Raw genomic sequence first — 22,885 nt, forward strand, 5'->3', positions numbered from 1 at the left:
TCAAATCTGGCCTCAGATTTGAGGCCTCACTAGTTCTGTGACCCTAGGCTTGCTTCCTCATCTATAAAACAGGATCACACAACCTAATCCTCAAGGTTTTTGTAGGAATAAAATTAGGTATTTCTAAAATGTTATTTCAAACTGTAAGGACAATAGAAATGCTAGCTATGATGATATAAAGAATTGTACAAGATGGAGAAGACAGTTCATCTGAAGATCTTGAAGTTTTAGTGCACTATAAGCTCTCGAGTTAGCAATGGAACATGACAGCCAAGAAAGATGATGAGATCTCTAAGACATATCAAGAGAATTCTAGCATCAGAAATAAAGAGAACCAAGTCCCACTGTACTAGTACTCTTGGTCTATGCACACTTGGAACAACATTCAGTTCTGGGTATCACATTTTAGAAAGGACACTGACAACCTAAAGAACACAGGGAAAGCTTCAAGTTCATGTTTTATGAAGCAGTGTGGTATGATGGTAACAGCTCTGAAACCAGAAGGCCTGTGGTCAAATCCTCGCACTGCTACTTTCTTCTCCATGACCTCCATTACGTTACTGAACATCCCTGATTTCCTCATCTGTAAAATGAGGGGGTGAACTCAACAACCTTCACGCTCCCTTCCAGGCCTAAGTCTACAGATCTTCAGAAACTGAAGGGTGGTCACGTGGAAGATGGATTACACTGGTTCTGCTTTGCCCCAAGTTTTATACCCAAAAAACCTAAGAGCACGAATATAGGGGATGCAACATAGGGGAAATAGCAAAGGAGCAAATTTAGGCCTTCTTATTAGACTGTAAGCTCCTTGAGGGCAGGGATGATCTTCTGCCTTTTTCCAACCCCAGCACTTGGCACAGTGCCTGGCACGTGGTAGGCCCTTGATGTTTACTGATTGTAAAGAAAAGCTTCCTAACATTTTAGACTCCCCCAGTCTTTCTCACTGGAGGTCACCCAGCAGGGCTGGACAGGCACTTGTTGGTAAATTAGAGGGGATTATTTTTCAGGTACAGGTTGGATGTCCTTTCCAACTGTGTGATTCTGTGAGACGCTGTCCCATCCCATCCCATCTGACAAAAGAAATAATCCTTCTTGGCTCATTCCTTATAAAGTGCATTTTCTCCTCCGAAATTCTCTTGTTAGACATTTATTACAATCATTTCTATATATGCTGCATCCCCCTGCTGGATTATGATCTCCATAAGAACAGAGATTATGCCTTATTAATCCTGTATCCTCCAGGCCCTGACAAAGTACTCAGCTCCTAGTGAGCATCTGTAAATCTATTACCCCTCCACTAAAGTTCTATTCCAATGGCTCATTGTTGTATGAAAGTGAACCTGAGTTCTCAAAGGCTACAGCAACAGAATGCAAGCCCTGACAGGTCCTACCCAGCCAGCAAGGTTTCATGTAAGCACTGGCTGCCTGTCATTCAAGGACCAACATGGGTCAGTTCAGAGGGGCTCATTGTTATAAGACTGTCACAAACCCTATAGTGATGGACCAAATATAATCAAGAGCTGGACTAGCTAAACAGAAAAAAGCTTAGCCCCAGAGAGAACACAAAGTGATAAAATTTTCAATCATATCAATTCTCTGAGGCCATTCACTAATTCACAGAGGCTAATGAGCCTTGTTGATGAAGCACCCACCCTGATGAAATCACAGATTCTGAGAGATTAAGAAATAAATTATTACTATTTTCCATAAGAAAACTGCTTTTTACTTTATAGGGTTTTCTTTTTTTTTTTTTAAAGCTTATTGTAATCCTTTGCACATTCCAAATCCTTTCCTGTGGTCACTACTGTTGTCATCAGCACCAGCATCATCAGTATCATCACCTCACATTTACTCAGTACTTTACATACATGATCTAACTGGATCTTCATAACTGCCAAGTGAGGCAAGTCCTCATTAGTACTAAGGGTCTTGTCACAAGTCACACTGCTAATAAACGGCAGGGCTGAGATGCAGATTTAGGCCTTCTGATTGCTAGTTTAGTGATTTCCACTAGAGCTAACAATGACAACAAACAATATTTGTTGAATACCTGCTATGCACTCACTATGCTTGGCCACAGAGATAAAATGTTTTAATGAAGCACAGTTCCTGTTCTGAGGGTGATCAGCAATATAGGAAAACTACCATAATACACAATTTTATGTGCTAATTTGAATATCCAATTCTTAGACTCAGAGTCCCTAAAGATAGAAAAATGCTTAGATATAAGAGAACAGATACAATCTAGACAGAATCATAATATGTAATAATACATACACTCTGGTCCTCACTGCTGGTTAGGGCACCTAGGTGGAACAGCGGACAAAGTGCTGGACCTGGAGTCAAGAAGACCTGAGTTCAAATATAGCCTCATCTGTGAAACGAGCTGGAGAAGGAAATGGCAAACCACTCCAGTGTCTTTGCCAAGAAAACCCCAAATAAGGTGATAAAGAGTTGACCATGACTAAAAATGACTGAATAAATAAAATAAATAAATTTTAAAAATACATATTTCTGGGGCAGCCAGGTTGCACAGTGGATAGAGCACCAGCCCTGAAGTCAGGAGGACCTGAGTTCAAATCTGGCCTCAGACCAAACACTTGACACTCACTAGCTGTGTGACTCTGGGCAAGTCACTTAACCCCAACTGCATAAAAAAACAAACAAACCATATTTGTACTATAGGTTAAAGTATATTAAGGAATAAAATACTGTTAAAAATGTTAAAGGAATGCTAAGAGAACAAATCTTAGCTTAAAAATTCAAACACTTTGTGACAATAATAAGTATAATGCTGAAAAACCTAAAAAGATAAGCAATCTGCAGATTCTTAAAAAAAAATGATAATTTACTCAAATTCTGTAGGTAACAGGTACAGAATGAAATAAGCAAAAACAGAAAAAACAATTATATATAATATGGTATAAGTGACAAGAATAACAGTAACAAAAATCAAAACTGAATGCTGTGCATCATAATGACCAAGTGGGAGACTCTGTACCGTTAGACTTCCTTGATGTGCTAGTTAGTTATGCTGCACTGATTTGCATTTCCTCTTTCCTCTAGAAGGGGAGTAGGGAATGGATTTTAAGGTGACATAAAAACAAAAGATGTCTATCACTAATTTTTAAAGCTTGCCATTCCATTCTCATGGCTGTATCAAGGATGGCCTTAACATACGTGTAAATTGCTCTCATAAAGATTTTGTAGAGATAAGAAAAAACACATATGAATTAACAGTTACTCAGACTTTCTTTCTCACCTTTTTTGGATTTTTACACACCCTGGATGTTCGTCTGCCTTTCAGATCACCGTGTCATTTGTAGCACAGATGTCTTCTACTCATACTTGATCTAATTAGAATGTGAGATCCTTGAGGGCAGAGACTATGTTTTTATCTTTCTTTGTATCCTGTCATTAGCATAGTGCCTGGCAGAGAGTATTTACTTAATAAATGCTTGCTGATGGACTGACTTGATCTAGTCCAATTATTCTTTGCATCTTTCTTTTGGTTTTATTTCTATTTGCTCATGCAGCACATCAAGGCAGCGATGTTAAATATTACAGCTTCACTGTCAATGACTGAGAGCATAACTTGTTTAAAAAAAGTCTGGGCAGCTATTTTCCAATTCTTTGTCTGTTCTTTGTTTTCCTTCAGCTTCCCTCCTTAAGTGATTTCAAGGTAATCTGGCTTACCTGGTTCTCTCACGTGTGGTAGGAGCAGTGCCGATTTGGTGGAAGCAGCAAGTGAGACGCTAACCGGTATCATGGGTGAGGCAGTCTGACTGCCTGCCTCACTGCTCAGGGGCTCTTGTGCACGCCAAACCTCCCCCTGACATCCACCACCCCCAAATTCTCTTTGCCCGACACCCTCATTCTTGCTCCTTGTTTCTGACCATGGTTATCGCTACACGATGACCTATACACTGGGCAGTGGCTCTAGAGGACCAGTTCTCTAAGTATACTCTGAGGACCTGAGGATGCCCAAGACCTTTCGATGGGGGCAAGGGACTTGAGGTCAAAACTACTTTTATAATTACACTAAACCTTTCATTTTCTAACACAGTACATCTCAATAGATATAACCCAAATAAGAAAAAGCTCAGAGGAGTCTCAAAAATGTGAAGGGTACAAGGAGTTCTAAGACCACAAAGTTTGGTAACTGCTGCTCTCAGATGGGTGAATTAGACTGACTCTTTAAGGGGGTAAAAACTCAATTTGCCTTTTCCCCCTTGTCATTTCAATTATGAGGCTCAGACTGGAGGGAAATGCAATCAGAAGCCTCCCTGTGCCCTGGCTGACCTCCCAGGAATGCCTTCCTGATTCTGGAGGGGGGAGAAAGTAGTGTTTTATCTTGACTTTGTATCCTTTTAAAATGTTTGATTTCCTACTAACAAAGTTGGTTTTAATTACATCTTATGATACACATTACTACAGTTTAAACCTTGAACTTGAATTATTAGACTAGCCTAGATTAGACTGGCCCACAACATCATGATTTCCATAACGTAAAAAGGACAGAAACAGAGGATAATGTATGAAATCATGAATATGCTATGTACAGTTAGTTTTAAAAAAAAAATACATATCAGGGCAGCTAGGAGGTACAGTGGATAGAGCTCCAGCCTTGAAGTCAAGAGGACCTGAGTTCAAATATGACCTCAAACCCTTGACACTCACTAACTGTGTGACCCTGGGCAAGTCATTAACCCTGACTACCTCACAAAAAACCCCATATATATATATATATATATATCTCTCCACCATAACACATTAGAACTAATGTTGCCCTCCTCATCTGTGTCTCCTTCTGAATTTCATTCTGCTCTCTTCTGAATATTTTACGTTTAATTGATGCTTTCTTTTTTTTTGTACCATTATCATTACCCCCTGTATTCTCCAACAACATTCTTCTCCCCCAGTAAAAGCCCTCCCTTGTAATAAATAAGTACAGTCAAGCAAAAAAAAAATTGTGCTGCATCAGTATCATTTGAAAATGTACATCTTATTCTGCACCCACAATCCATCTGTGCCAAGAAGCTGATCATCAGTCTCTTCGAGGTATGACTGACTGTGGCATTGGTCTGAGTTGCTGCTCTTCACAATATGAGAGTCAGCATATAAACCGCTCTCCTACTTTTGCTTGCTTCACTTTACTCAGTGACGGAGGTCTTCCCCAGACTTCACCCGTATCATCTTACAAAAGGGTTTACATCCTAAACTAGTAATACCACTGGCTGACATCTCCCTCTGCTTGACAAAGGAGATCAAGTGTTTGCTAATACTATTTAGAGCTGGGTTTCTTAATATGGATAAACTTCTTTTAAAAAATATTTTGATTACTGTATTTCAACACAATTGGTTTCCTTTGAAATACAATGCATTTTATTTTATGCATTTAAAAATATTTTGAGAAGGGTCACCAGATTGCCAAAGGTGTTTAAAACAAAAAAAGATTAAGAATCCCTGAGCCTTCTGGCCTCTTCAATATGGTAGTAATCAGTTGAGTAATAAACAGTGATTGTCAATGTCAATGTCTATTCTTTGAATTATTTTCTATTGTTAAATTTCAGTAATTAGTTGAAACAAATCTGGATAGAAATGTCAAAACTGCTGGAGAGAAATATCATAATTTCATAATTGCATCCTATTTTCACATTTTTTTTCTTCTTATTTAGCACTGATTTTAAACTCTGCTCCAACAAGTCAATGGTCTACCTGATTTATAAATGACTTTCATACATCATTAATCAGTCACCTTAACCTGTCAAGATATGGTCAGTTTGATTCTCTGTACTGGTAATCAGTATCTTCCATAGTCAGAACCTTGTGAGTCATGTCATGAGTATTTTCTTCAAAAAGAAAGTGCGTGAAGTCTTGAGGTCAAGATGAGGAAGTGATCAGTAGCAGAGTAGCTCAATTTCCACACAGGTACTCCAGGAAAATATAAAACAATGGAGCACCAGATCAAATAATGATTAGGAACTATAGTGAGTATCTTTGTCTAGCTTGGGTCAGCAAAAGGAGACACTTAGAAACCTTTGGGCACAAGGAGGGATCTCTGCTAGAGGTGGGAGAACTGCACATTAAGGATCATGTAGCTGACTGGCACAGTCACTAAAGCCCCATGGGCAGTTCAGCACCCAGGAGGGAAAGAAAGTGATCAGTTTGCAGAGCTTCAATGCTCTGGAAGCTTAAAGCTGAAGAACCGAGCCTCCTTTGACAACCGTAAAGAGCTCAGCACTCTGTGTCCAAGGGATCCTTGGACTTGCCAGAATATTTGGCACAGCAGACACCAGAACAGGGGAGGACTAGATAATAAAAACTGAGAACAAACAGCAGATCGCCATCCTAACCAAGAGTGTAGGAATAGGAGAAGCCTGGCCCTGATAAGACATCTCAATTCAGGAAGGAAAATTCAAAATATGAATACCACAAACAGACACCAACAGTAAAACAAGAAATCAGCAGACTAAAAAAAGAATCACCAGACTACCAGAAAACCACAGCCAAAAAGAGAAGTTTGGATACAGTACTGTAAGGTATTACAAATGAAAACTGCTCAGACCTGACAGAACCAGAGGGCAAAGTGAAAATGTACTCCATCAATCACCTGCTGAAAGAAACTCTAAAATGAAAAATTCCCATGAAAATCATAGCCAAAACCCTGACATGCCCTTTGGGATGAGGAAACTTTCAGATCAAAGAAATAATAATTCAGGAAGACAGAAGGAGTTCAGGGACCAAAGAACAATTAATAGCACACAAGCCTTGGCAGTTACCACTATAACGCACAGGACAGCTTGGAACATGGTCTTCTAAAAGGGAAAAAAATGGACCTTTAATCAAACAGAGGAATTTGAAGCATTCCTGATGAAAAATATCAAAACTTCAAAGAATCTCTGAAACACAGACATCTAGAAAGGTAATGACTTTGAAGCAAATGAAAGGGACTATAAAATAAGGAAGGGTTCATAATCTAATGGCAGAAGAGAAATAAGCATTTGCTCTCAGAACATTAATTTCCTTCAAGGGTCATAGCGGGAGTTTAAATAAGACAGAAAGCCTAAAAGTGGTTTTCTTCTATTTTGATGATCTTAAGTGAAGAAATAAAAAGGAAGAGGAAATGAAGACACTTGGGAAAAAAGGAGGAGAAAGGGGTAGAACTTATTATTTCACATATTAAAAGTTCATGATAAAAAAAACTATATACATGAAGGAAGAGGTAAAGGAAACACGGGTCACAAGAATCTCACTTTCATGAGAACTGAGCACGGAGGCTCACACCTACATATATGCACTCTAACAAACACACATACACAACAAGAATATGGTTTAAAAATAATCAAATTGAAGAAACAGGGTGAGAGGGTATTTAAGAGAGAGTAAAATAAAGGAAAGATTAGCCTCAAGCAAAACAAATTCAACTTTTAAGAGTGGATCATGAAGGGGAGAGTAAAAGGAAAGAGAGTAAAAACCTGTGATTAGAATTTGGACAAGAGACAATAAGAAGAAAAGGTCTAAGAAGCTAGGGTGGAGGGAAATACCCAATAGATCATTACTGTGAACTGAGTGGGATGAACTCACCAATAAAATTGAAAAGGGAAGTAGAAGGGATTAAAAAGAAATTGTGGGAAGATAGTACATGTTATGACCCAGAGAAGCACAGATGTCCCACAAAAACACCAAGAAAACTAAAAAATGTACCAGAAGTAATGATAAAGAATACCAGAGACTCTAGCTATAAGTTCCAACATTCATTGTCCAGGACTATACAAAAAGACTGCCAGAATCCTGCAAAAGTTCTGAACGGAGACAAGCCAAGGCAACCAGCAAACGAAGTACATGTGGACTCAGAGCAGGAGATAAGTTCAGACCAAAGAGCAGATAGCACAACAGGACAAGGCCACCCAGTCAGTACAGCACCAGAGCACAGCAGGCTGTAGGGTCAGACCAGCACCAGGCAAGCTGGCTTCTAGACCCAGGCAGCCCAGGCCTCAGCCACAGCAAGAGAAAGGGCAAGCACAACACACGGGGAGAAATGCTACAATAGGGAAAATATAAATTTTTTAAAAACTGTTTCCACAGTGTTTCTGTCTGAAACCCAGGGTTCAGAATTTTTTTTTCCCACAAAGAGTAACAACATTGCAAAGAAAAACAAGTTTGAAAGATTAAATAACTCTGGTCAATGCAACAGATAATCATGACCACAGAGGACTGAGAAAGAAGCACACTGCCCATGGGCTGATGGCATCAAGGTAGAGAAAGAAACAGATTTGCTTTGCTTAACTGTATCTGTTACAAAGATTGTGCTACTCAGTTCGTTTTTGGTTTGGGATTTTTTAATGGAGGGGAAGTAGGGAATTTGGGGAAGAAGAGTTTAAAAATGAATTTTATTTTTATAAAGGGAGGCCACAGAGGCCTCACGACTCATTTTGCATTTTTTATATGGGTAGCAATGGCCACAGAATCACCTAATGGCCAGTAAATGGGGATAAGTCTCTCTGTACTAAGATGGCTGGTTCTAAGAAAGGAAACAATCTGTTGCTGGGATCATACTGTTATTTTTATACATCTAAATTAGGAATTGTTTTTGAACATGTAAATGTATATTTCTGGAGGAAAAAGTTTACAAGTATCACTTTAACTTTTTTTAAAAGAACTAAATTTACAATAAGACCAATTTTTTTTAAATCTCTCATTCCTAGTACAATGAAAAACACCCCAAAAGACAGCAATAAAAAAGATGTCAAAGATCAAAAGGGACAGCTGCTTTACCTGCTCTTTAATGAAGAATTAGCCAACTTCATCAAAGTAAATGGTACTTATCTAAATCTCATTTGGGGGATTTTTCTCATTATTTTCTACTACAATTTTATTTCCACAATACAATGTAAGGTCCTAGGAGGGAGAGTAGAAATCATTTCACTTATGCCCCCAGGACCTCGACCAGTTATCTTGAATTTAATTCAGTTGTTTTACAGTCATGCCCAACTCTTCATGACCCATATGGGGTTAGATCCTATAACAGTTTGCCATTTCCTTCTCTAGCTCATTTTACCGATGAAAAAACTGAGGCAAAGTGCTTAATGTCTGTTGAAACAGAAACCGAATTTGCTTAACTAAAAAGAAATAATTATGCTTTTACATTTTCAAATGAAGTAAGGACCAAAAAATGGAAGTATTTTAATCTTTCTACACACAATATCTAATGAATTAACAGAACAGTGTTTTTCAAAATATAAAGGAATTAAATCCAAGGGATACAAAACTGACTTGATAAATGTGAAAAAGTATAATTTGGCACTCAGAAAAAAACTTAGCTTTTTCCAAAATAATTAGATTACTAAAGAACTGAATAAATGACCAGTAAAGCATGCCTACCTCAGCTTCATATTTTATTTTTTCTTCTTCTAAAATTCGCGTATATTCCTCTTTCTGATGTTCAAATTCTGATTTGAGAAAAGTATGTTCATAGCGAAGCTTGTTATATTCAGCTCTGTATTTCTCTACCTCCTAAATTAGAAGACAGAAAATGTTAATTTAAACACATAGATAAAATATTTATTTGATATTCAATACAGACATCATACGCATGCTAAAAAAAAAGTCTATAAAAAAGCAAAGATTACCACACAAAATAAGAATGAGACTTTCCATTTTCGGTACATTTTTGGAAAGATGCATATTCAGTAAAACAGGAAGTTTTTTCCTTGATTGGCTTTCATAAGAAAGCAGAATGCACCCATATACAAACATTCTGATCTTTGAACTTCATAAAACACTACTTCAGAATATAGTAGATTATTCTCAAATAAGTATGTATAAGAAATATCTGCAATGTTATGAATTTGATCAAACAAAAATATTATCAAAAAAATAGTAACACTCTACTGAAAGTAGAAAAGAATGAATGAAAAGTAATGAGGGCTATTTTAATGTTTAGCAAAAATCACATAGTTTAACTGAATTAAACACATCACCCTGAAAAGGCAGTCATTCAAATCCAGCTGAACCCTGTGCCTAATAAGGCATTTGGGTTGGTCAGATACTCCTAACACTTTATGAAAATTGCTAGCTGTTAGAATTAACAAGCTAATCTGAGTCATAAGGCAGCAGAGATTCAGGAGAGCCATCAACTCAAAAATGAATGAGAAAAGGAATTAATGAGAGCAAACCTCCAGAAACACAACCCCAAGGGGATCAGAACCTCCAGGTGTAGAGGCAGTTTATAAGCTAGACAAGAAAATGAACGTCATTAATCGCCAGTCATATTTTCGTTTGGACCAAAACAGATCTTTTCCAACTCGATCACTCACCTTATTCGCCAGGCTTGGCTCTTAATGACTTTAGGCTCTTTCTAAGTATTAAATCTACACTGACAGGTTGAATTCTTGTCACCATTAAAGGATATTCAAAGGAATATCCACTTTGTTAAATTATGTGGAAGTCAAGCTCCCTGTACTGAAATCGGCTCTCCACAGTAATCCATCATCATATCACAATAACTGGGTTTTGATGCCAGTTTACTTACTTCATCTAGATTCCGAAAACGTTCTCTCATTGGAGTTTCTAATTCTTGTTGTATTTGGGCTCTTAACAATTCCAATTTCTGAGGCGTCAATACCTATCATATGGAAAAAGCCCTAAATATTACGTCAGGAAAACTGAAATTAAGTTCTTACCAAATTTCAAATTTATCAAATCATGGATCATAAGGGCTGGATATATCATTAAAAAATTACTGGGTCAAGTACCCTCTTTTCAAATGTATACGGTATGAGTAAGCCCATTTTATATAAAATATGTTGGACTAGATCTACAAAAGTTGTTATAGTATTGCTAATTTTACTCTAATCACAGCATCAATAGTAAGGAAATGTGACAACATGGTACATTAGGCACTCTAATTTCATACTCAGAACTGACAAAAATTCAACAGACATGGCTTAATAACAACCAGTCGCTGATGTTCAAGTAGTTACTGGGAACGACATGGAAAAAGGCTACCATGGTGAACGGGGAAATTGATATTTCATTATTTTCTGACGAAAATTCAGTTATAACCAGCAACCTGGCCTCCTGGACAAAACCAGTAACTTCAACCAAACTAGAAAAGCTGATTTTCTTGACTGATTGAGAAAAATCCCACCCTTCTCAATACTACTACTGAGAATGACATCATTTATTCATTCACAAATACATATTAAGTACTTCAATACTTAACTAGGTACTAGCCTTTTGTCCCATTTTAATCTGATATTCCTGACCTGTTTATAATCATCCACAGAAAAGTGTCAGTCTTGGGGTCAGAGAGCCTATGAGTACAGGATTACTCTAGATACCAACAGGACAAGGGTAGGTACTGGCTACAAGACAATTCCATCCTTCAAGAGGATTATGGTCTAGCTGAAAAGCTAAGCAAAGTACACAAGTAACTCTGAAAAGCAGCAGTGTAAAGAGTACTGGATTTGAAATCAAGAAGACAAGGATTCAAATCAAGTCTCTGCTACTTGTATGAATTTGGGGAAATCACTTCATCTCTATGGGCTTCAGTTTCTTGTCTGTAAAATAAGGGAATGGGATTGGAAGGCATCTAAATTCTCTTCCAGCTCTAAACTCTATTGTTCTACGAAAAGTATTAGAAGAGAAAAACCAACCAGAAATTGCACAACATGGGCATTAGGGGCCAATTCAAAGATAACACAAAGTTTCAAATGATGGTGTCATCCTGAGACTGAGCTCAGAAAATGGAACAGGTTTAAGGAGAAAGGACAATAAGCTTCGTTACAGACACAGTGACTTTGAAGTGATAGTGAGACATTCACAGCAAGACTTCTTACTGGCATGTGAAGAAGCAACTCTGGAGCACTTAAGTGAGGTTAGCTCTGACCATGGAGATTTGCAACTCACCTGAACAGAAGTAGTAGATAAAACTATGACAGTGAAAAAGAACAAAGAGTGAAGAGGGCCAATGACAACACTTTTGGTAGCAACCACCATAAGAGGTCAAAATGATGGTGTGAAATCAGCATAGAAGATGGAGTAAGAAGAATGAGATAGGTAGAAAGTGAACCAGAAAAATATGGTATCTCTAACAAAAAGAAATAAAAAATATCCAACAAAAAGGAAGGGGAATCAATAGCATAAAATCTTAAAAACAATCAATATGTGATTGAAAAATAAAAGAGTCTCTGGATTTGGTAATCAAGGAGTTAAATATGACAGGAGGGGAAAGACAGGGAGAAGCAAAACTATAACAAGCTGAAGAGAGTGTAAAAGGTTGAGAGTAGAGGCACTGAGTGTAGACAGTCTTCCTAGAAGTTTAGCAGTAAAGGTGAAGAGAGATATGAGATGATAGTCAGATTGGATAGAAGAGTCAAAGGAAAGGTTATTTTGTTTGTTTGTTTGTTTGTTTTCCAGATTGAGAAGACCTAAGCAAGTATTTAGGCAGACAAACAAGAGCCAATGAAGGGACTGGATACGCACGGGAAAGAGAAAATAAACTGATGGAGCAAGGTGCTAAAAGAGTAGGAAGGAAAGGGATCACAAGCAAAGTTAGAAGGATTAGCCTTAGTAAAGACTAGGAATGCTTCCCTTTCAGGGAAGAGAGAGAAGCAGGCAAGACTGGATGAGGATGTATAACAGTTTAGAGAAATGGAGGAACAGAGTGGCAGAACACGTCTGAATACACATGGCAAAACTGAAATCAAATAGGACGTGGTTACTGTTGCTCTGTTTTTGTTGGCCCTTTGTTTACAAAGAGGACCAATGACATCATAGGATGTGTGTGAACTGGATTTAAGTGAGGCAGAGCTGCACAAAGTTGTCAGCCTCGCTCTCTCTTCCATCAAAGTCCAGTTGCAGGACAAAAGTCAAAATGACTGGCAATGGCCAGGGATGATGCCATGGATGACCTCGGTGTCTTTGATGTCTGACCAAACCAAAAGTAGGGAACAGGAAAACCGGTGAGAGTTGGAAGGGAGAGAAAAAGAATTTTCAACAGCTACAGAAAAGAATGATTTTAAGAATCAGTAACTTTAGAAGAGAAGTGAGCTGTGAGAACCCAATCAAGGTTACAGACCCAAATTTGAAGTGGTTGAAAAGAGTTCAATTTCATGAGTAACACTGGGCATCCTATGAACAGGAATGGAAAAACTGAGTGTTGAGTTTACCATACAATCATAAATCTAGAGCAGGAAGGCATATTAAGGTCAAATATTGTAACTCTCTCATTTTAGAGATAAGGAAAGAGACTAAGGCCCAGAGATTGTCTGATTACACTGTCAGTGGCAACATTTGAACCCAGGTCCTCTGTCTTGAGTCACTGCTCCTTCTATGGATAAGCACTAGCTGGTCAGGAAGAGTGACCATCAGCTGGCAAGGGCTTTGATGGCACTGGTTAGTAAAGTATTAAAGTGACAGACTATGGAGTCAATGTTGAGTGTAGAGGAAAGTAAATCTACTAAGAGAAGTAACCTGGAAGAAAGATCCAGAGATGGGTGAATATAAGGATGAAATGTAGCTTTAGTCTAAGTGCAGGGAATTCAGAACTTAGAGATACATCCCAAGTGTGATCAAGTCAATGTACGGCTGACACGGGATGAGAAAAGGAAATCATTAGAGTTAAGGAACTGTGGGTACAGGTTCTCAGAGGGCATAGTCAATAGTCAAAAACAAGTGTCTCCATTTTCTTTTGTCTTCTTAGCTTTCTGGAGTGTAGCCTCAGACCTCAGCATTCAACAGAAACAGCTCTCTCCAAAGTTCCCAATGGCTTTTTCTCAATACTCGTAGTCCCTGACCTCTCTGCAGTCTCTGACACTGTCAATCACTTGTTCCTTCTAGGTTTTCATGACACTAGTCTCTCCTACTTCTCCCCCACTCCTTTGCTTTTCCTTTGCTGGATCTTCATCCAGGTTGTGTCCAATAATTGTGATTGTCCCCCAAGGCTCTGGCCAGGGTCCTCTTCTTCTTTTCCTTAATACTGTTTCATTTGGTGATCTCATAAGCTCCTCAATTATCATCTTTATGCTATCTCAGAGATATGTCAAACCTACTTATCCAGCCCTTACTTCCATACTCTCATCTCTAAATTCCTATTGGACATGCTGGATTTTCTGTCTTGTAGACATCTTAAATTCAACACACCCAAATTAAACTCATGTCATTTCCCCCCAAAAGAACTTTCCTATTTTGAACTTCCCTATTATTGCTGCGGGCTCCACCGTCCTCAGTCATCTAGGCTCACAACCTAGGTGTTCTCCTCACTCTCTCAACCCCACCATATCCAGTCTGTTACCAAATTCTGTCCATTTTATCTGTGGGACATCTCTCATACTAGGCCCCTTCTCACTTACAACACTGCTGTCACCCTGGCTTAGGTCCTCTTAACCTAACACCTAACAGCTTGTAACAGCTTTCTGGTTGCTCTCCCTGCCTCAAGTAATTCAATAAACTCCAGTGGCTCACTATCCCCTTCTTCTGTTTGGCCTTCGAAGCCCTTCATAACCTGCTCCCTCCCAACCTTTCCAATCTTTTTACACTGTACCTCTCCTAACCTAACCCCCCCACCCCCAAACCCTCGCCAGGTCATCATGTACTCTGCACTCCAGTGACACTAGCTTACTGTCTACGGAAAATTTCACTTCTGGTCCCCCATGCCTGGAATTCTCTCCCTCCTCATCTGATGATTGGCCTCCATGGCTTCTCTCAAGTCACAGTTAAAAATCCACCTTCTACAAAAAGACCTAACACTAATGTCTTCCCTCTGTTAATTATTTCTAATTTATCCTGGATGTATCTTGTCTGTACATTTTTGTTTCAATGTTGTCTCACCCACTAGACCTTGAGCTTAAGAGCAAGAACTATTTTTTACCTTTATTTGAATCCCCAGATCTTTACGCACAGTAAACATTTAATCAAATGCATGATGACTGACAAAGCACAACTCGGGTTCTTCATTCATTTTCCTGATCCACTCAGCTGTTAGCACTCCTGCTCCAATCCCTTTATATTAAACAAGCATACATATTGCATAGGGACTAGGATGATCCCTGTATTTTTATATATTTCCATGTATCTGTGTTGTCTGTACTACAGAACAGAAGCTCCTTGAGTACAGGACCTATTTTATTTATGTGTCTGAATCTTCCCAGAGCCTGGCACATAATACATGCTTATAAAATACATGTTGAATTATGATATTAATAGTTCATATTTATATAACACTTTAAGATGGTCATTACAATCCTATAAGTGCTCTTATCCTCATTTTACAGATGAGCAAACTGAGGCCTAAAAAAGGTTAAGTGACTTGCCAAGAGTCCCACACCTAGTAAGAATTTATGTCTGGTTCAAACTCAGGTCTTCCTAATTCCAAGTCTAGGATGATTATGGGATAGGATGAAAGGAAAGACTGTAGTCCAGGTGCTAACATTATAGAGAAAGAGAGATGAGACAGGTCAGCAATGAGGACATAAAAAAGGCAGCAGGAACAGACATCAGTACTTCAAAACAGAAATGGCTATTAAGGAGAATATAGGTTACACAGAAATAATCTGCAATCATCAAGAGGTACAAGAAGGAATATGCCGACTCCTCCCTCTGTTTCTCCTTAGTCCAGGGAAGTGGCCTTCAGTGGAACGTTGTAATGGAGGTGGTAACCTCAAGAAAGACAGGTTCTATTAAAGGGAGGACTGACTTAAACGGAAAGTTGAAAATATCAAGGATATAAAGGTAATTTGTTTATGGATAGAATTTAATAAATTCAATTCAATACAATACACATAAATTGTTGAACTGAACTGCAAAGAGTTGAGGTTTCAACTGCATAGGTGTAGTCCTACTAAATAGGTATAATAAAATATAGACTCACTAATTTGACATTTATACTAATTTAGACAAGATCTCACTATAGTTTACCCTTTACATGACAATAAAGATTTTCTAGACAAATAATATAAACAAGCTATAAAAAGGAACAGTATAGAAGAGAAAGAGCAATTGTCTCCAAAAATTTTTGAAAAGTAGTTAGTATATCATCTGTACACAAATTATAAATTATTCTTATATATTCATTAAAGTAGTTCCCAAAAGGATAACTACTTGCTCATCTTTTTCTGCCTGGCTCCCCTTAATCTACAAGTAGAAAATAATAAAACTTCATTTATTTCATAATACTTATACTTCAGAATTTTCACTAATTCATACCAGCTGTTCTCTGCATTTGGGAGGATTTTGTTTTTGTTTTAGCAAAAACCTGTAATTTCACAAATGCAGAGAAGGCCCGGTGAAGCTCCTTCCACAAATGCACATGAACAAGTCATTTTGTAACTTGCAGCCTCATGAGAGCTACCAGAGGGAGAGGGATGCCCATAGTCACAAAGGTAACTAACAGGATTTACAGACAGGTCTTCCTGACATTAAAGAACAACTGACTGGCCACACATCATCTCCTGAGAAGTTTGGGCAAATAAGAAACAAGTTACATGAGAGTAACTCACAAAATATATTAATTTGATAACCATCCTCATATTATAACTATGATTTTGGAGAATATTTTTTTAAAGTCTCAGTTACACCGCCTAAAGAGGTATAAGTGAATCAAGTGCAGAATCAAGACCCATTATACCATGAAAAAAAATTTAAACAGATTATTACATTTGCATAGCTATTGCATGTATGCTACTTTTATATACCATTTTGCTTTTTAGGAAAAAATTAACTATTTGTAGCAGATATCTCAAATGTGTTTTTTCTCACCTGTAATTTCAATTCCTCTAAATCTTTAGTCTTCTCTACTAATTCCCCTCTTAGTTCAGCAAGAAGCAGCTGAAATTTTTCCTGATGAGATAGTTTTTCATTTAAGAGTCGCTTGAGCTCACTTTGTGACTTTATGTACTCATCCTGTAACCTGATTTTTTTAAAGGGAGGAGAAAACACTTGGGAGTCAATGTTAAGTAACTGGCTTTCCAATGGCATTGTTTTATGTTAAGCCAAACCAACATTACAGATGAAAATGATAAAAAGGAAATAGTCATTAAACTGGTAACTATTTTTTTCTTTATTGTGTTTCACTTAATTTCTTTTTTATTTTTAATTAATTTATTTTTAGTTTTCAACATTCACTTTTATAAGATTTTGAGTTCTAAATCTTTCCCCCTCCTTCCCCTCCCCAAGACAATATGCAATCTGATATAGGCTATACATGTATGATCATATAAACATATTTCCACATTAGTTATATTGTGAAAGAAGAATCAGAATAAAAGGGAAAAACCACGAGGAAGGAAAACAAAAAAATTTTAAAAAGAGCAAATAGTATGCTTCAATCTGCATTCAGATTCCATAATTCGTTCTCTGGATATGGGTAGCATTTTCCATCACGAGTGTTTTGGACTTGTCTTAGTCAGGATTGCAGAACCTGGGACCTCAAGGCCATGTGCGGCCCTGCAGGTCCTTAAGTACAGCCCTTTGACTGAATCCAAACTTCACAGAACAAATCCCCTTGATAAAAGGATTTGTTCTGTAAAACTTGGACTCAGTCAAAAGGCTGCACCCAAGGAGCTAGAAGGCCACATGTGGCCTGGAGGCTGCAGGTTCCCTATCCCTGTGACAACTGTATTGCTCAGAAGAGCTAAGTTTAACAAAGTCAATCATCACAAATGTGGCTGTTACTGTGTACAACGTTCTCCTGGTTCTGCTCACTTCACTCAGCATCAGTTTATTCAAGTCCTTCCAGGTTTTTCTGAAATCCACCTGCTCATCATTTCTTATGGAACAGTATTCCTTTACATTCATATACCACGACTTGTTCAGCCATTCCCAAGCTGATGGGCATGCCCTCAATTTCCAATTCTTTGCCACCACAGAAAAGGCTGCTATAAATATTTTTGTATAGGTGGGTCCTTTCCCCATTTTAATGATCTCCTTGGGATACAGACCTGGTAGTGGTACTGTTAGGTCAAAGGGTCAAATAGTATGTTTCAAGCTGCATTCAGATTCCATTGTTTTTTCTCTGGATGTGGATAGCATTTTCCATCATAAGTCTTTTCGAATTGTCTTAGTCAGAATTGGGGAAACTGTGGCCTCAAAGCCACATGTGGCCCTGTAGGTCCTTATGGTTTTATGATCTCTTTGGGCATAGTTCCAAATTGCTCTCCAGAATGGCTGGATCAGTTCATAACTCCACCAACAATACATTAGTGTCCCAATTTTTCCACATCTTCTCCAACATTTATCATTTTCCTCTTTTGTCATGTTGGCCAACCTGATAGTTGTGAGTGGTACCTCAGAGTTGTTTTCATTTGCATTTCTCTAATCAGTAGTGATTTAGGGCATTTTTTCATATGACTATAGATGGCTTTAATTTCTTTATCTGAAAACTGCCTATTCATATTCTTTGACCATTTGTCAATTGGGGAATGACTTGTATTCTTATAAATTTGACTTAGTTCTCTATATATTTTAGAAATGAAGCCTTTATCAGAGACACTGACTGTAAAAACGGTTTCCCAGCTTTCTGCTTCCCTTCTAATCTTGGCTGCATTGGCTTTGTGCAAAAACTTTTCAATTTAATGTAATCAAAATTATCCATTTTGCATTTCATAACGTTCTCTGTCTCTTGTTTGCTCATAAATTCTTCTATTCTCCATAAAGCTGACAGGTAAATGATTCCTTGCTCTCTTAATCTGCTTATAGTTTTACCCTTTATGTCTAAATCGCGTACCCATTTTGATTTTATTTTGGTATATGGTATAAGATGTTGGTCTATGCCTAGTTTATACCATACAGTTTTCCAGTTTTCCCAGAAGTTTTTGTCAAATAGTGAGTTCTTATCCCAGAAGCTGGAGTCTTCGGGTTTATCAAACAGTAGATTACTATAGTCATTGACTATTCTGTCTTGTGTACCTAACCTATTCCACTGATCCAGTTTGACTTAATTTCTAACCCCATAATTATTTCTAAAGCAAATTCACTTCAAGAAAGTAATTATTATTACCTGTATTGAAACAGATTTTTTCTTCACTTTTTTCAAGAAAAAGTAAAGAAAAAAAAGATAGTACACATCTTCATAGTAAACATCATCTTGTAAAAGACATAGTTAAGGGCCATTATTTAACAAACCCAAAACAACTTTCCAAAAACCTTAACCTAAGAATAAGGAAGAAAATACTCAAGTGAGGAAAAAAAAATCTGCATCAAATATCTCTGGGGTCTGATATCCAAGATATATATATACAGCATTAACAGAAATATGGAAAGCCAAGAGCCATTCCCCAGTGGATAAGCGGTCAAAATCTGAGAACTCACAGCTACTAAAAGAAGAATTGCAAATGTTTAATGATTGCATAAGACCCCACCAAATCACTTACCATTTAGAAAAATGCAAATCAAAATGGATCTTAAAGGTTTACTGCCCACCTGGCAAATTGGCAAAGCTGACAAAGGAAACAGTCAGTGCTAGAAGTGCTAATGGAAAGACAGGGACACTACTACACAGCTGATGGAGCTACAAACTGGTCTCATCAGTCTAGAAAACGATTTGGAATTATGCTAAGAAAGTGACCAAAATGTCTGTACCATCTTTTTCAAAACTGAGATAACAATCCCATAGACACTACAATATTAATTATAGCTCTTTTTGTAGTAGCAAAGAAATGGAAACAAAGTAAATACCTATCGACCAGGGAACCGCCAAATCATGGTACATAAATGTAATTACCATGCCATCAGAAACTATGAATGTGAAGAATTCAGAAAAACCCAGGAAGACATCTAGAAACCAATGCAGAGTGAAGTGAGTAGAGCCAGGAAGATATGCACTATAACAATGTAAATGGAAAGAATAAAAACAACTAAATGCTGTAGGATTATAATGTACAAGCTTAGCTCAAAAGAAGAGTTGAAAAAAATGAATCCCCTTCCTTTCAACTAAGGTGGGTGACTAACGGTTTGGAATAGTGTATATTTTTATAGACAATATAAGACATAGTCAAAGTGTGGTCAGTTTTGCTGACCTGCTTCTTTCTCTCTTTTTTCAAATCTTTGTTATAAGGGTTGGTCTGATGGGATAAAGGGGAAGGGGGGCAGGTTGGGGCGGTATGTCTGAAAATGTATGTGACATAAAGACAAAGGATAGTACTAAAAATAAAATAAACCTAAATATCTTATTCTAGAAAGTAAAAGAATTTTACTATTAGTTCCAGAACAAATATTAATCTTCAACAAAATAATATTAACTTCTAGCAACCACTTTTAATACTTAGATTAAAGGGGGGGGGATTAAAAGTAATTTACCTTGTGTGCTCAGCTTTCAAAGTCTGGTAATTAGTTTTGTGATGTTCACATCGCAATTTTTCATCAATTAACATTTTTTGGAACTCTGATTGTGAACTCGTCAGCCCAGTAGCTCCTCCAGGAGGAAAAATGTTGGCAAAAGCATCCATCTTGGTTAGCGTGCTGACAACCATGTACAAACAATTTGGCTCAGCCTACCACTTTCAGTATTCTTTCCAGAAGTATTTTCTACCACCTTCTCTCTTTCACAGAATCCCAGGTGGCCAAATGATACCTGCACAGACATATACACTTAATTAGTGTTCAGCTCATTCAAAGTGTTTTCAGTATTACACAAGTTACTTTATCACTCTTCTTTCCATATAATTATCCTCCACCTCTTCTTTCTTATCATTTATATACTTGAAATAAACTGTTAATGTCTCTATTCAAAAGAAAGTATGCCCAAAATATGAAGGAAGATAAGGTGATATTAAAACATACATATCCCTTTCTTATAGTAATATAATTTAATAGGTATAATTTAAGACCACCAAGTATAAAAAAGGGGGACTTCTCACAAAGGAGGACTTTCTGGGTGCACAATTGAGAGTTCTATTTCTTCTCTTTTTTGGGGGGGAGATTTTTTATTTCTTACATATAGTCAATGTTTCAAAATTTAAGGCATTATATTTATAATTTTCAAAAGATAAAAGATCACTTTTTCTTTTAAAAACAAACATTACATCAAAATGAAAAGGTGAAAATAACTTTCAGCAAAGTCATGTGTAATTGTATAATTTTTAGTTTAAATAGTCAGCACCACTTATAAACAGAGATGAAAAGCTTATTTTTATCCAAACACGCTAACAGTCCCTGAATTTAAATATTAACTTTTCAGTACCATTTGAAAATAGAATCTCTTTCAAAATAAGGATTTTTGTAATAATTTCTTCTTTTTCATATATAACATTGTAAATTTTGCTTTTCACATTACAAAAAAACAAGTATCAGCAAACTGAAAATCTTCTGAAATGCATCTGAAAACCATTTCGGTCAGCTGGGATTCTATTAATTTTTTGTAAGAACAGACAAATAATTTCTGTATAACTAAGGTGGGTGATTAAAATTTAAATTATTTTACTTATTACAGTTGTCAAGTTTTCATTAATACAACCGAGCACTAGATATTAATACGATGCAACAGAAATCACATTGATATCAACTATACAAATTTCATCCAGCAGTTAAATCAATGCATTTTGACTGCTACAACAAGGAGACTAAAAGAGTCCAGACAACACCTTAATCAGCAAACATTTAACTAATTTGTCAAACAGAGAGAGAAGGCTCCAAAGGCAACACTGGATCAGAATAGAAATGAAGGAAACTGAGGAAGTAGGATGATGGACAACTCTTACTATCATTTGATAAAGAAAAAAGCAGTGGTGAGTAAAGCTAGTCTAAAGAAAGCTTGACGAAGTATCCAAATTCAGCTAATTCAGCCCAAAGGTGTTCAAAGATAAAAAACAGAAAAAACTACAAACAGAAGAAAAATGGAAAAATGTGACGAAATCATTACAATAAATTGTTTCTCCCATCAAAGGTAGCAGGCCCACCATACTTTGAACCTACATGACAGTCACTGAAGTGCTTATAGACAACGTAGAAATGGCACTACAGAGAAGAGAACAAAGATGTGAAAAAGCAATTGGTATTTACAAAGGAGAGCTGTGCTAAGGTGGTACAATTATGAGGGCATGGAAGAACCAATTTACAAGAGATCCATAGGAGGGAAAGATATCAAGGACATGACAAAATTCTTGGACTATAGTTCTAAAAAAGGGGGGGGGCACCAAAGAAAAAAATCAACAACTGACGTAATGCCTACTCTACCATTTATATAAAATCTTTTTTTTTTTTTTTGCTTTTAGGCAATTGGGGTTAAGTGACTTGCCCAGGGTCACACAGCTAGTAAGTGTCAAGTGTTTGGTCTGAGGTAGGATTTGAACTCAGATCCTTCTGACTTCAGGGCCAGTGCTCTATCCACTGTGCCCCTATATAAAATCTTTTTTAAAAATTAATTTATTTTGAATTATCAACAATCACTTCCATAGGCTTTTGAGTTTTAACTTTTTCTCCCTCTCCCTCCCTCCCAAAACGGCACGCAATCTGATACAGGCTACACATATACATTCCTATTACACATATTTTCACATTGGTGATGTTGTAAGTAAGAATTAAAACCAATAGCAGAAATCACTAGAAAGAGGAAACAAAACACAAGAGAAGAAAACAATAGCAAATAATATGCTTCCATCTGCATTCAAACTCCATAGTTCTTTCTTCATATGTGGATGACATTTTCCATCATGAGGCCTTTGGAGATGTCTTAGATCTTTGTATTGCTAAGAAGGGTTAAGTTTATCAAAATTAATCATGGCACAACGTGGCTGTTACTGTGTACAACATTCTCCTGGTTCTGCTCACTTCACTCAGCATCAGACCATACAAGTCTTTCCAGGTTTTTCTGAAGTCAGCCTGTTCATCATTTCTTATAGCACAATAATATTCCATTACATTCACATACCACAACTTGTTTAGCCAT

At 37.2% G+C, this 22,885-nt stretch overlaps 1 protein-coding gene across 1 annotated transcript in view; it reads right to left on the reverse strand.

Annotated features, from left to right (window-relative positions):
• The window catches only part of CEP83 (centrosomal protein 83), a 113,391-nt gene that overhangs the window by 46,631 nt on the left and 43,875 nt on the right, over positions 1–22,885 (reverse strand). The window contains 4 exon segments of the mRNA XM_021006437.2: positions 9,385–9,516; positions 10,535–10,627; positions 16,762–16,912; positions 20,299–20,572. Coding sequence (XP_020862096.1) covers positions 9,385–9,516; positions 10,535–10,627; positions 16,762–16,912; positions 20,299–20,471 — 549 coding nt within the window. The 5' untranslated portion in view covers positions 20,472–20,572.

This window comes from Phascolarctos cinereus, unplaced genomic scaffold (assembly GCF_003287225.1).
Source record: "Phascolarctos cinereus isolate Bilbo 61053 unplaced genomic scaffold, phaCin_HiC Scaffold_1;HRSCAF=81, whole genome shotgun sequence".
Lineage (NCBI taxonomy): Eukaryota > Metazoa > Chordata > Mammalia > Diprotodontia > Phascolarctidae > Phascolarctos > Phascolarctos cinereus.